Source organism: Mangifera indica, chromosome 19 (genome assembly GCF_011075055.1).
Source record: "Mangifera indica cultivar Alphonso chromosome 19, CATAS_Mindica_2.1, whole genome shotgun sequence".
Lineage (NCBI taxonomy): Eukaryota > Viridiplantae > Streptophyta > Magnoliopsida > Sapindales > Anacardiaceae > Mangifera > Mangifera indica.
The window spans coordinates 6923351-6937592 of record NC_058155.1 but is presented as its reverse complement, the minus strand read 5'-3'; the positions used below and the strand labels follow the sequence as shown (position 1 = coordinate 6937592).

At 30.3% G+C, this 14242-nt stretch overlaps 1 protein-coding gene and 2 non-coding genes across 6 annotated transcripts; 2 read left to right on the top strand and 1 right to left on the bottom strand.

Annotated features, from left to right (window-relative positions):
- Positions 1–1135: 1135 nt before the first annotated feature.
- TRNAF-GAA lies at positions 1136–1208 on the bottom strand. The gene has a single exon. It is a non-coding gene; the product is annotated as a tRNA-Phe (tRNA).
- A 2528-nt stretch (positions 1209–3736) lies between these two features.
- LOC123202654 (protein LAZ1 homolog 1-like) lies at positions 3737–8807 on the top strand. Of its 4 annotated transcripts, XM_044618646.1 has the most exons (10): positions 3737–3887; positions 4733–4950; positions 5132–5288; positions 5507–5563; positions 6261–6369; positions 6749–6933; positions 7033–7121; positions 7407–7662; positions 7784–8029; positions 8166–8807. In XM_044618646.1, exons 3-10 carry the CDS (start codon positions 5142–5144, stop codon positions 8454–8456), a joined length of 1380 nt encoding a protein of 459 aa, XP_044474581.1. In that variant the 5' UTR covers positions 3737–3887; positions 4733–4950; positions 5132–5141; the 3' UTR covers positions 8457–8807. The 4 variants fall into 4 exon arrangements, with proteins under 4 accessions (XP_044474581.1, XP_044474582.1, XP_044474579.1 ...); XM_044618647.1 differs by lacking the exon at positions 5132–5288; XM_044618644.1 differs by having other exon boundaries at positions 4733–5288.
- A 5345-nt stretch (positions 8808–14152) lies between these two features.
- On the top strand, positions 14153–14242 carry LOC123203791. Its single transcript, XR_006499372.1, has one exon. It is a non-coding gene; the product is annotated as a small nucleolar RNA Z221/R21b (small nucleolar RNA).

Genomic DNA, 14242 nt, shown 5'->3' with positions numbered 1-14242 from the left:
TATCATTAGTTAAATAACGTTTTTATCTTTATAATTAACAGATTTTATTAAGTTTAATAGCCTATAGGTGGATATTTGAGTTTTTAAAATTGTGTTTAGAAATACGCTAAACCTTATGTGGAAATAAGTCTTTTGGCGTAAAAAAAAAAAAAAAAACCTTGATGTTTTGGTCTTTATTGATTATTGTTGGATGCTATCAGTTTATAGAACTCAAGATCTAATGTTGTGCAGACGAGACTTATAATAAAGAAGCCATGAATAAACAATAATTAAACACACCATCTATATATATATATATATATATATATAAAATGTGAGTAAGAATAATTCTATCTAGCCACCAGTTGTGTGATCAATAAATAACAATTAGACACATCATTTATATACAAATTGATTCAAAATGCGAGTAAGAGTAATTCTATACAAAAACAACAGTTTTAATTGTTTCCATGATTTCTTTAATGTATCATTTCCATCTCCAGTTATTATAGAATCATGTTTCATCTTCATCCTTTACAATAATCCTTTATTATAATGAGAAAACTTGATTATCTCTTATTTCAATGGGAGAGCACTATCGTTGGACTTATTTATGTATCTAGATCTAATATATTAAAATTAAATGTATCATATTATATAATCATACAATTAATCTTTCCTTTTACCCCATAAGTAAAAGATTATATAAAAACAAAATAATGACAATTTTATAGATCATACTGATATTTTACAAAAATTTTCATGAAAGAATTCAATAACATAATTAATCACTTAGGCTCCCAATAGTAAGCAAAACCATTTTTAAAATATTATATTTATCATTATTTTTTTATAGAGTTATACGTTAATTATATATACTTTTCGTAATTTAACATTTGAAAGAAGGCATTCAGAAACCTCTTCTTTTTACAAAAAAAGAAAATTTATACAACGAGTTTGTAGCAATAGCAAGCACATTTTGCTATCAATTGATCTATACTAATGTCAGTACAAACCATTATTTTGATTTCATTATATAAAATTTGAAAACAGAAATTGAAAAAATTAAAACGAAATGTGAAAAGGACAATGAAAATCGAAAATTCTGTAAATTTTAAAGCGGCCAAGAAAAGGTTGAAATTAGAAAATGAAGATTTGCGGTGAGCGTGGATCGAACACGCGACCTTCAGATCTTCAGTCTGACGCTCTCCCAACTGAGCTATCCCCGCTGCTGATAAATGTTTCCATTATTAATTATTAACATAATTATTTATGTATTATTGTATACAGTTAAATTCTATTATATATTATTTATTAATAATTTAATTGCATAATTTAATGATTATCATTTTATTAAAATCTCCAGTTAAGTTTAAAGGTGAAACTATCATTTAATAACAGAATTTAAAAAAGTAAAGTTTTATAACATTTCTTTCTTTTGGTTTGAAAACTAATAATTTTCTTCTACCTAAAATTTGAAAAGTAGAAATTTTCCTCTTATTTGGGTTAACTCAAAAACCATCCTATTTTCAAGCGATGAAATCCACTCCAATAGCCTTTTCTGAGACTGGCCACCTTTCTTCGGTGTGCTTTGTCACTTCCAATGATAAAAGGACCGACGAAATCGATCGAATCTCGTAGGATGAAGACAAATATTAGTTGAAGATTTGGGAGTTTCACTTGTCTTCGACCATAATTGAGAGACTTCTTAGTTGACCCTCATTTGTCGACGACTGTCGAAATGAAACAAGCAACAGAGAGGGCAGCAGATTGAATCGACGATGAATCCATCAATTTTTTTTAATTTGCTAAAAATGGGATGAAGATGAAGATGTCGATGAATGACAAAGAGAACATCCGGAGGGAGAGACAGAGCTGATCTTCGTTGGTATGACAAAGATGCTAATAGATCTTTGTCACCAACAGAGATAAAGATGAAAAGAAATCCTTAGGGAGGAATAAGTTATTTTTCTAAACTTAAATTTTGTGGGGAATTTATTATTTTCTAAAACTAAGGGGGTGAAAATGAGATAAATTTTATTTTTAAATATGATTTATTAAATAACATTTTTACCCTTATTATTAACAAAAAATTTTAATAGAATTTATATGATAGATAAGTGTTTAAATTTTTTAAAATAAAAAATATGAGTTTAAGATTACGTATAACCTTGCGTGGGAAGAAGTCTTTTGACCTTTTTATAATATCAAACTTGTCTAGCTTTTGTGATATGTTTAAGCAGTTGGTTGGTATACATATATTTAAACATAAAATTATTTACATAAATAATAAATAGAAATTTAATATAAACAATAATATGTTATTATATGATTAAATAATTTTTGATAAAAATTTTATAAATATAATAAAAATTTAAATCCAAACTTTTATCTTAAAAATTTTAATACTTTACGAGTTTTAAAAGCCTTTGGGCTCTCTCTTATGAGATTTAAGGGCACAAACAATAAAACTGAAGATAAATGGTTTTGTTTACTCTGGACAAACCAACTTTGATTTTATACCTGAACTTATGATAACTATCCAAACACCTGCCATCAATTTGGACAACACCAATAGCACCCCTTGTCAATGTAGACAATATCATTACCTCATACTTTTAAAGACATCACCAGTTGAGGTAGATTTGAGTTAGATTAAATTCAAATATTTTTTAACTTAAATTTAATTTAAATACAAAATAATATAACTTAAGTTTGTTGAATTAAAATTAATTCTAATTCAAATAAAAAATGATTCAGTTCAATTCAATTTGAGTTTAATTTGAATTTATAATTCGGTTCAGTTTAAATTAATAGTTCAAATTGATGGTTTGAATATATGAATAGGATGTGTGGCTCAAATTTATGGTTTATTGAAAAAACAATGTCGTTTTATTTAAATAATATTCATATTTTCTGATTTGAATCGAATTAAGCTACGAATTAGAACTATCAATTTGAACTACTAAATTTGAACTGATTCGGGTCATAAATTCAAGCCGAACAAGCTACTAATTCTAGCCGAACCAAGCCGAACACTCTTTGACTCAAATTCAATTTGAATTAATAGTTCGAATGTAAGACTCAAAGTCATGATTTGAGTTTGTGATTTATTGACAAAACGATATTATTTTACTCAAATAATATTTAAAATTTTTGATTTAAACTAAACTGAATTCAAACTACTAAATTTGAGCTGATTTGAGTTATGAATTCAAATTGAATCGAATCACGAATTCGAACTATTAGTTTGAGTCAACCCAAACTGAACATCTCTCAACTCAAGTTTAGTTTGAATAAAAAATAGTCAAATCTTTTGATTCAAATTTAAATCAAATTAAATCAAATCAATTTAAACTAAACTAAATCAAAACAATTTTAAATCGGTTCGGATTATACCTACGCCTAAACACTCCTGCCACAATCTACAAAAAATTTCAGTATCATATCCTAGTTAAAAAATAAAATAAACAACAATTCTTACCTATTTCCTGATGACGTGGAAAAGTTTTCATGCTACCACGTGAACATAATGACATGGACAACTTCTTATTGATCAGTCATAAGACAATGCACAGTTCGGTCACAAGCTTCGTTACGACAGCCCTACACCTCAGCCAATATCACACAGCAGTTGCATTTTCATCTGCCACGACGCAAATCGAAAGAATAGTCAACGGTCTAGATCTCGTCTGTGAAAATAAAATCTCACAACCACCGTGAGAGCAGTCAATCGAGTCTATAAAGAGGCAAAACCTATTGAAATTACTGATTTGTACGTTCTATTTGCCAACTTCCCAAGCAAAAAACTCTGTACTTTCTTCGTTTTCTTTCAAACGAAGAAAGTTTTCTTTCTCATTTTGCCGGAAAATCTCGCTTCCTAATTTCCTGGGAAATTTTCAATTACAGTTACGTGCCTAAACAATGTATTTGATTTTGTTTCACTATTTTGTGGTTTGATTGATATGTTAGGTTTTGAGTGTTTGATTTTGTTTATTTTAGGTGTTGATTGTTAATGTTTTCTGCGTTTGAAAGTATTATGGATTTATTATTATTATTATTTTTGCTATGTTTGATTGTTGAGAAAATCGAACATTCGTGGTTTATTGTTAATTTATACTGAAATGCACTTTAATTAAGCCCAGTGCCGATCACAAGTTCAGTTTAGTATAAATTCTTGTTTTCTCAGGTTATAAACTGAGTTGTGCTTCAACTTTCACTTGATTTAATTTTTTTTTATACTATTTTTTATGTTTTAAGTTAAATGCAAATGCAATCACCAGTATTTAAAGACCGAGGAAATTTTAATTGAAATAATTTCATTGTAGATTTATCTGACGAACTAGTGATTAAGCTAATTAGTATATGATTTTTAGGGTTTTATTTTATTTTATTTTTTTATATTTCCATTCCAGGACATGGGTAAGATAACTGCATTGTTACAATTTCGTGTCCTAAATTGCTTTTGAAAATAGTAAATCTGCACTCCTACATTTTACTGCATGGTCGTGATTATGCCTGCACTCCTTCATTTATGAGCTAATCTTACTTGGTAATGCTTTTTTTTTCCTTTGCACATTTTGGAGTTTTTGGAAATTCTGAAGGATAGATTGTTCAAAACAAGCTTCCATTTAATGCCACTACCTGGGATTTTAGTCCCAGTTTCAATCTAGGCTACATACTAAGCTTTCAACAATTCATTATGGTTCTTTGTATAATTCTCCTGTGTTTACTTTGTGTATTCTCATCTCAGGCCTGTGTCTCTAGTAGCAAGCTGTAACTCTTTTCTTCAAAGAACCTTCATGGGTATATGCAGTTCACAATAGTTTGAAGATACTATTGCACCGCGGAAGAAGGCCAAGATATATATTTTTTTATTATTTCGAGATATTGTAATTTGGGGGGAGTTGTCCTCTTGACATCGATTGGAAGGAAGAAACAAAACTGAGAATCAGAGAAAAGATAAGTTGTGTAAGCATTCGGGAGGAAAATCCCCAATTTTTTTTTGTGCCATGAAGTCTTCAATGAAGTAGTTATTAGCCTTGATCAAGCACATCGTAATATTGACAAAATTTTGGATCTTCTCGATGGGATGGAGAGGTGTTTTATATTCCTTACTTTTTCTTCTTCCTGTGGTTGAGTCATCGTATAGATCATGGAGAATGTGGTTGCCAACCATGGTTGCCGAGTCAGAGTCAGCTGTAGCCGTCAAATGGCCAATTTTCAGTGCAAGCATATTTGTTCTTGTTGCTCTTGTTCTCTCCATGTATCTTATCTTTGAACATTTAGCTGCTTACAATCAGCCCGAGGTTCATGATCATATTCCCTATTTAGAATTTTTAATTTCCTTTTTTATAATATGATAAGTGATATGCTCTATATATGTCTTTTTTCTCTCCTTATAGTACTCTCCTTTTCCTTCTATTTGTAAAATATCCTATTGTAATATTATAATCTTTACTAGTTAAAGTTAATAGCATCAATGCTTTTCAATTAATTTTTTGCATATGATGATGTTCGATTTCAGGAGCAGAAGTTCTTGATTGGACTCATTCTGATGGTTCCTGTGTATGCTCTTGAATCGGTATGTCAAATAACTATAATGTTCTCCACTGTGTCTACTTCCTTTTGCTAATTCTTATATTCTAAGGTTCTTACTGATGCCTATGGAATTGCTGTATTAATACAATGATTTTATAGCCTACAATATTCTGCAAAGTCATGTTTACCAAATCATATATTGAAATTGTGAACATTTTGTTGTTGCTTATGGAGATATTTAATATGAAGTAAAGGGTCGTCTATTTATATGCTGATATATGTTATTTATTAGATAAAAATAAATAATCATCAATGTTCCTGATACTATATTTCAAATTATGACCTTTGGAGCTACACTTGGATGCCAAGTGAATACTACATTGCTTTGTTGATAACAGGTTCTCTACAAAATGTACTAGTCTGCAGATACTTTAATTTTGTTGTGTCAGTGTGGGATTGTTTTCTGTCCTTTTTATAGTATAAATGATTAACACATTGTTTTGTTGACACCATGTCCCTAAACAAATATTGCCATGCAAATGCTTCCATTTGTAGAGTCAGTTAGGACTTGTTTTGTCGTTTAGTCAATAATGTGTATATTTGTATGGAATGTGATATAAAGAAAGTGGCAACTTTCACGGGAATTAACTGGATATGGTAGAATTGTCATGCATTTATTGTTTGGTTACATTAATTCTGGGGCACTAAGGTTAGTTTTTTTTCCCCCTCTTTTTGGGCAGTTTTTGTCACTATTGGATTCAAATGCTGCATTCAACTATGAAGTAATTCGAGACTGTTATGAAGCATTTGCGTTGTACTGTTTTGAGAGATACTTGATTGCCTGCTTAGGTATGATGGGAGTACCAAATGTTGCATTGCTCAATTTATATAACTTGTCGAAATTAGAATTTGTAATGTAATAATTTGTTTATAGTACTAAAATAAATAATACAAAATGGCAGAATCCTCTGCTGACTAGAGAAAAGAGATACTTTGCATGACAGATGGTTTATAAATTTTTGCTTCCATGCTGTTGAATGATAATTGATTTTACTTTTACTTTTTTCTTTCTTCTTTTTTTGTAGAACTCTTCTTGCAAGTTTTCCTACATAAGTATGTCTGTCTTATGATGATATCCTACTGATATATTTTCAGATGTAATTTTTGATAGTCTTGTGAATGTTATAAAATTCTGCCTCTAATTTGACAAAATTGATGTTCCTTAAAGGTGGGGAGGAAAGTACAATTGAGTTCATGGAAAAGCAGACTATAATCACTTCCAGCAGCCCTCTTTTGGAAGATTCATATGCATATGGAGTTGTAGCACATCCTTGTCCATTAAATTGCTTTTTAAAGGACTGGTCTCTTGGTCCTGAGTTCTATCATGCTGTAAAAATTGGCATCGTTCAATATGTATGTGTTGAACTATTTAATATAAACTATTGGATCTTTCTTTTCTAACTTTTAAACCTTCACGGTCATTAGGCACTTACCTGAACATTTATTTTCCAGATGATACTGAAAATGATCTGTGCAGTACTAGCCATGATTCTTCAAACTTTTGGGGTCTATGGAGAAGGGAAATTTGAGTGGAGATATGGGTAAGCTGTCCTTGTTAACTCTTTCAGCATCTCAAATGCAACATTATTTGACTATAATATTTTCTTACCACGCCTATGCTTAATCCTTTCATTGCATGGCTGTTCGTAATTAAATTGGTCTATTTCTATTTGATTTTTTTATGTTGCTGGCCATATGCTAATTCAGAAATTTTATATACAACAGAATTGCACTGCCCCGTCATTCTCTATCAGCACTAGATATTACTGTTGATTATCATCATTGTAATCGTGTGTTTATGACCTGAAAATCTGATTTGCTTGCAGCTACCCGTACTTGGCGGTTGTTCTTAATTTCAGTCAGACATGGGCCTTGTATTGTCTTATACAGTTCTATTCTGTTACTAAAGACAAGTTGGAACCAATTAAACCATTGGCCAAGTTTGTGACTTTCAAATCTATTATATTCCTGAGTTGGTGGCAAGGTGTTGCCATTGCGTTTCTTTTTTCAAATGGAGCTTTTAAAGGGTCTTTGGCTCAAGAATTGAAAACACGAATACAAGACTATATCATCTGCATTGAGGTTGGTAAATTTATTAACATTTGTCCTTAGGTCAATAAGTATAAGTAATTTATAATTCATATAATATATGAAAAATCAAGGTGCAATATGTTGGAGATTCTTACATCAATTTGTCAAACAGATGGGTATTGCAGCTGTAGTGCATCTTTATGTCTTTCCAGCAGTACCTTACAAGCGTGGAGAAAGATGTGTCCGTAATGTAGCTGTTATGACCGACTATGCATCTTTAGGAGCACCTCCAGATCCTGAGGAAGTTCAAGACTGTGAAAGATCTACAAGAATGCGCATTGCTCGACATGATGAGAAAGAAAAGCGCTTGAATTTTCCACAGAGTGTTCGTGACGTTGTCCTTGGTAGTGGTGAAATTGTAAGATAGTTAATTTGCTGCAATTTTCAGTTACTGCAGCTTTTGTTTCCCAAAATTTGGACTCTTAACCTTCCCCTCTCCCCTTTAGGCATTGATTTCTACTATTCTGACTTTCTTTCTCTATTTGTTTGTCTAGATTGTTGATGACATGATGTACACTGTTTCACATGTTGTTGAACCAGTTGAAAGGGGAATGGCAAAAATTAATAAAACGTTCCATGAGATATCTGAGAATGTGAAACGCCATGAAGAACGAAGGAGACGCTCGAAGGATGACAGTTATCTTATCCCCTTGAATTCATGGACGAGAGAATTTTCTGAAGTTCAGGATAAAGCTCTTGAAGGGAGTTGTAGTGACAGTGGTATGTGTAGTGGAAAGAAACCGCATTATCGATCGAAAGCATCAAGAACTAGAACAGGCAGCTGATGCATAAACCTTTCCATCATTTTTTTTTTCTGCAAGTTAAATTCAGAAGGCGCTGCTAATCTTAATGCCATTTTTTAAACAAGGCCTTACACATTGGAATATAGGCAGAAAATCTGATTTCTTAATAATTTCTTTCCTTATCTCTTCTTTTGCCTTGACTCTTTTTTAAGATGGAATCACTATGTTGAAGAACCTGGGGAAACAAAGTTTGCTGCTTTCTAACCAGGAAAATGTATAGCGAAAACTCAGTCATTCAGCCATATATGGAATTTGATATACTTTGCTGCAAAAAGAGGTACTGTACAGAAGTTTAAATTTTGAAAATAGATTAAGTCATTGGACTTATTTTCAGATCATAACATTGCCCTTGTAAGACCAAAGGTTTATGCATGATGATAATTATCTCTTAGTTTTAACATTGAAAATGTGCTGGTTTTAATTTTAGTTATTGTATAGGCAATTTAGAATTTGTTGGGTGAGGTGGGATCTTATTTGTTGGCTGGAAATGAATAATATTAGGGTAGTCTTAATATGTTGAACGTGGAAGGCATGAGCCACCAGGGGTTTTCATAGTAAGTTTTTTCTAGTCATATGATTGTTGGTATTATCCTGTAGAGTTGTTTTTTTTTCAATGATAAACTCTTACTTGAGTTAAGAGTATTCTTTTGACGTCTAGTTATAAATTATCTTTTCTATCTACTTGAGTCTGAATTCATTAACAGATTCAGTGATTGGTTTCACAACTATTACACTAGGAAAGTTAAGAGATTGAAATTGATATGCATTTCAATTTTGTCTTTTTTGTTGTTTGGGTGTCCTATTTTTGCTACTCAAGCAACATTCATTTTTGCTATTCAAAGGACCTTTGAAGGTGTTGTAGAATTGTATTTATAATTAGGTGAAACCATTTCTCAAATGTGTATCCTTTGGGAGTACTGAAAGACAGTATAAATTATGGTCATGTTTATTTTGTCTTAGGTAACTGTTAAATGCTTGTCAAATTTTCAAATATCTTGCTCAAGTTTCAGCAAACTGGGTATGCAGCAGTTGCTTGCAAAGCAAGGTCATAAGGGTTTAAAGAAGTCCAGCGATGAAATTTAAGGAAGCTTGGCTTCCGAAATTAGAATGTATCCATAATAAATGGCAACCACTGTGTGCGTGGTACATTTTTATGGAGTAATACAAGTGAAAAAAATGTTGAAAGATAATAAACAGTAAATAATTTAAATTTACTGTTATAACCAATTTGTATACAGAAATTTTGCACATTATTACTTTTTATTAATGAAACAATAATCAAAGGAATTATTGGTATAAATGTTACCTGGTAAGGCGGTAATGCGCTTATTTCACTTTTTTTTTTTTTGGGTCCTCTCATAGAATTAGAGATGTCATTGGGTCGGGCCTAAGACCCAAACAGTAATGGTCTTCGGGCCGGGCCGGCCCATATAATAACGTGCCTTAATCTGGCCGGGCCGGGTTTTAATCGGGCCAGCCCGGCCAATTTAATTAATTTTTTAAAAAAATTTTAATATAAATTTTTTTCAATTATTAAAACTGGTAACAGTATCCCGAATATTTTATTTATAATCTCTCACTTATAGCGGAGGAATACTGTAATTATATGATGAAAAATATTATAAATTGATAACATAGTACAAATAAATTAATTTACATACGGTATAAATTATAAAACATAAATAAAATATATCTACTATATAATATTTATCTACTCATCTTCTATATTTAAATATTTGAATTCTTCAAAAATAAATAATTATTATTTGTGAATTTATATATTTTATAATATTTTGTAATTATAAAATAAAAATAAAAATGAAATTGTAAATATAAAGAATTATTATTTACGAATTTAGATATTTTTCGAAAGAGAGTTAATGAGATTGAAAATATAATGAAATAATTGAAATTGAGTGATTAAAAGATTTATAAATAAAAGTGAAAGTAATGGAAAATAAAATAGATTTATTTAAATTTTTTTTTTTTTAAAATTATGCAGAGGCTTCTGCCTGGCGGAAGCAGAAATCTGCTTCTGCCGCAAGGCAGTAGAAGCAAAAATTGCTTCTGCTGCCTTTTGCTTTTGCCGCAAGGCAGCAGAAGCAAAAATTTGCTTCTGCTGCCTTTTGCTTTTGTCGCCCAGAAAAAAAAAAAAAGAATTTATTTTATAAACAGTATCGGGTCTGGCCGGGCTAGCCCATGGGCCTAATATTAAAGCCATAAGTCTGGCCCGACACTCTACAGTGCCGGACCGGGCTTTATCGTGCCCGAACTTTTTTTCGTGCTTTAGGCTGGGCCTCCATTTGGCCCGGCCCAATTGACGTGTCTACATAGAACGATACTTCTCAAATTTTACTTTATCGACATCACTCCATTTTCACTCCTCTCCATTATAACTAAACCTCTCTATGTTTAGTGTGTTTTCCAATTTAAGGTAATATTCTTCTATTCGACAAACTTGAATCTATGATTTAAAGAGTGTTTAGAGTTTGGTTACTAAGTTTTTTGATTAAAACATAAGAATTTGGTCAAAAATGCAAAGATGAAGAAGAAGGTTGGTTAAGAGAGTTTATTGACATAATTAGAAGGTTTGTCCAATTGTATATCGAAAGAGTTGGTTGAATCTTATATAAGAATTTGGTCAAAATTGCAAAGATGAAGAAGAAAGTTGGCTAGGAGAGTTTGTCGACATAATTAGAAGGTTTTGTCTAATTGTGTATCGAAAAAGTTGGTTGAATCTTACATAACAAATTATCAGCTTTTAAGGTATAGTTGGATGAATCCTTGTAAAAAATGGTATTGAAAAGATTTGATTAATATTTATTATAAGAATTTTGACCAACAGGGGATTTAGGGAAAAGTTAGCCAATGTTTATACAATCTGTTTATCAAATTTGGTTGATACCCTACGTTGAGCCAACTTTTGAGTTTAGGGTGTTGGCCAAAATTTAAAACTCATTCTTTGAATTTATTTCTCTCTTTTTGTGTTGTGTAGGGAATGTGTATAATAAGTTGAAGGTATTACGTATATGAGATTGTTAAATGTGCATAATAAACTAAAGTTACTGTACCTATAGAGTCAAGAATATGGGTGTTCGAAACAAGATTACGAGGAGTATGAGTCAATATATGATCCAAGTTTTTAATAAGAGCTTGTTTAATTGCATGCTTATTTTCTAGTGCTAGAAGTAACATTAGAGAAAGAGATTAAGAAATGACAATGTTGGTGATAGTACATCTTCTCAAGTTTTCATGCCTAATTTTGATACAAAAAGAGTAATTCAAGTTTTGCTTGTCCTCAGATATAAAAATTTTTATAAAATGAAAATTCACCTACATTTATCAATGTGATTCATAAAATAAATAATAAAATTTTATGTACAAATAAATTGTATAAATTTATTTATATAAATCGGGATGGTAACCTGTAATTGGGTGATATAATTTTTTATTTTTTCTCTTACTTTAAAATCATTTAATCAGATACTATCATATTAGATTGTATAAATAAATTTGTACAAAATTTTGTTTATATATATATTATTACTCTAAAATAAACTTTTCAAGTACAACACTTGTAATGACTTATATAGATGCATCATTATACTTGAATGATTTATTCAACTAAAATCCATAAATAAATAGTAATATATACATAAAACAAACTTTAATAATATCAAGGGTCTTGTGAATCTTAAAAAATTGGTCTTGAGGATTAGTAGAGGTCGATCATTTATATTGAAGTTGTAATGATTCATTTAGATAATGTCAAATTAACTGATTGAGTTATAATGATTCCTCTAAAATTTTATGATTGGATTGTATTAATTTCTTAAAAGTTAACCTACTAAGTTATAATGATTTCTTTAGAATTGATTAGTTAAGTTGTCTGTAATGTTTCTTTCTCCCTTGTTATAAGATTTTGAAATTTATTTCAGATATCCTTACACAACACAAGAGATAAACCAAAAAAGCATAAATACCGTAAACTCAAAAGTTGGTTAAATTGGTTGAATTAGGGTATCAACCAAATTCAACCAACTAGACTATATAAATATTGGACTAACCTTTTTCCTTTCAGTATGCTTATAACCCTAAACAAATTGGTCGAATCATCCCTAAACAAAGTATTTAACGAATCTTCTTCCTCCCAATATGGTTGTTAGACCTAGATGATGCTTGCATTTTCTAGCTAAGAAAACAAACCCATTGTCTAAATTTAATAGTCAATTCACATTCATTTCAACAAAGATTCAACAAACAACATAACGTTCAAGCAATCATTTGACACATATTTATCAGTACATGACATAGAGATAAAGAGACAAAGGCGAAGAAAAAGAATATTACATATTTTATATCTAACAACTTATCACCTCTCATATTAGCTTTGGGCGAATGGAAAGACAAAGATGGAGTAAAGGGTATTTTTGGTTAAAGAAATGTTATGATTCGAGGTAAATGGGTATACTTTTGTTTGAGTGAAGATGAAGTGATATTTGGGTGAATAAGGTTTTAATTAGATTAAGAGTATTTTTATGAGCAAAAATAGTTAAAAGTGAGATATACCATTCCATGAGAGAAAATAAATAGTGACATTTATTAGATAAATATAAGGAAAATCAAGGAGATTTACATGAAATTGATAAACCCTTTAGGTTTATACAAAGATGACTAACACATCACTTTGGTGAAAATATTCGTATACAAACAAACATTAAATTCTTTTTCCACAATTGAAAACACGCTTGTTAAGCTTGCGTATTAAAAACAAATCACACATACCGATTTTGATGAAATTTTCAACAATTTCAATCAATATTTTGCGGTTAAAATAGAGAAAAATGTTGGCATATCATTTTTTATCATATTTTATTGCTTATAATGTTGAGATTTTGACATTTTTGAAACATGAATCATATGTTTCAAATATTATAGTTTTCGAGGTTGAATTTTGTGTGAAATAGTTTGAATTATTTGCATTTTTCATGAGTTTTGTGTTAGAGTAAATTTAAAATCAGTTGCCTCCTAATTTTTTTTTTATTGATTGTTTCAACTATTTTTATCATTTGTGATTTCCAAATACACTTCAAAATTACTAAATTAATTCGAAACACTTAAAACAATACACAACAATTAAACAAATAACTAAAACAATACACCATCATCAAATCTGTAAAAATTTGAGTTAATGTTTGTATAAATATCAATGTAACGAACCTTTTTCATTGATTTTGAAATTTTTCTGTTAAAATTTGAGTGAGAGTTTGAAATTAAAATTTTCAAATTTTTGTAAGGTTTGGTTGTGATGTTAGTTTGTATATAGGATTTTGATTATATCTGTATAATCTCTAAAGAATTAGTCAATTCCTATGCACACCCCTAATTTTAGTCATTCTATTAATAACCCTAAATATAAATCTCACAATAAAAAAATTTTCATAGGTTAGAATGGGAATATGGGAATAAATATTGAGGTCAGAAATGTCATCACAATAAGGAAAGTGTTTTAGGGTTTTGTGAGCCTCCATCTAAACGCGCCCCTATTGTAAATCTATAAATAGAGACTTGTTTTCCCTACCTTCTTATTCTGCGTCTCATGGGTTCGTCTCTTCTCTTTTGTGTCTTCCCGTTGAAATTAGGGTTTTTCAGGTGTTAATGTTAATGTATTTTAAAGTGGGCGGTGATGAATAATTAGAGAAAGTCATGCACCACGCTGAGTGATGAAGTGCTGATAACTCTCTCTCACCCATTTCAAATCTGAGCCC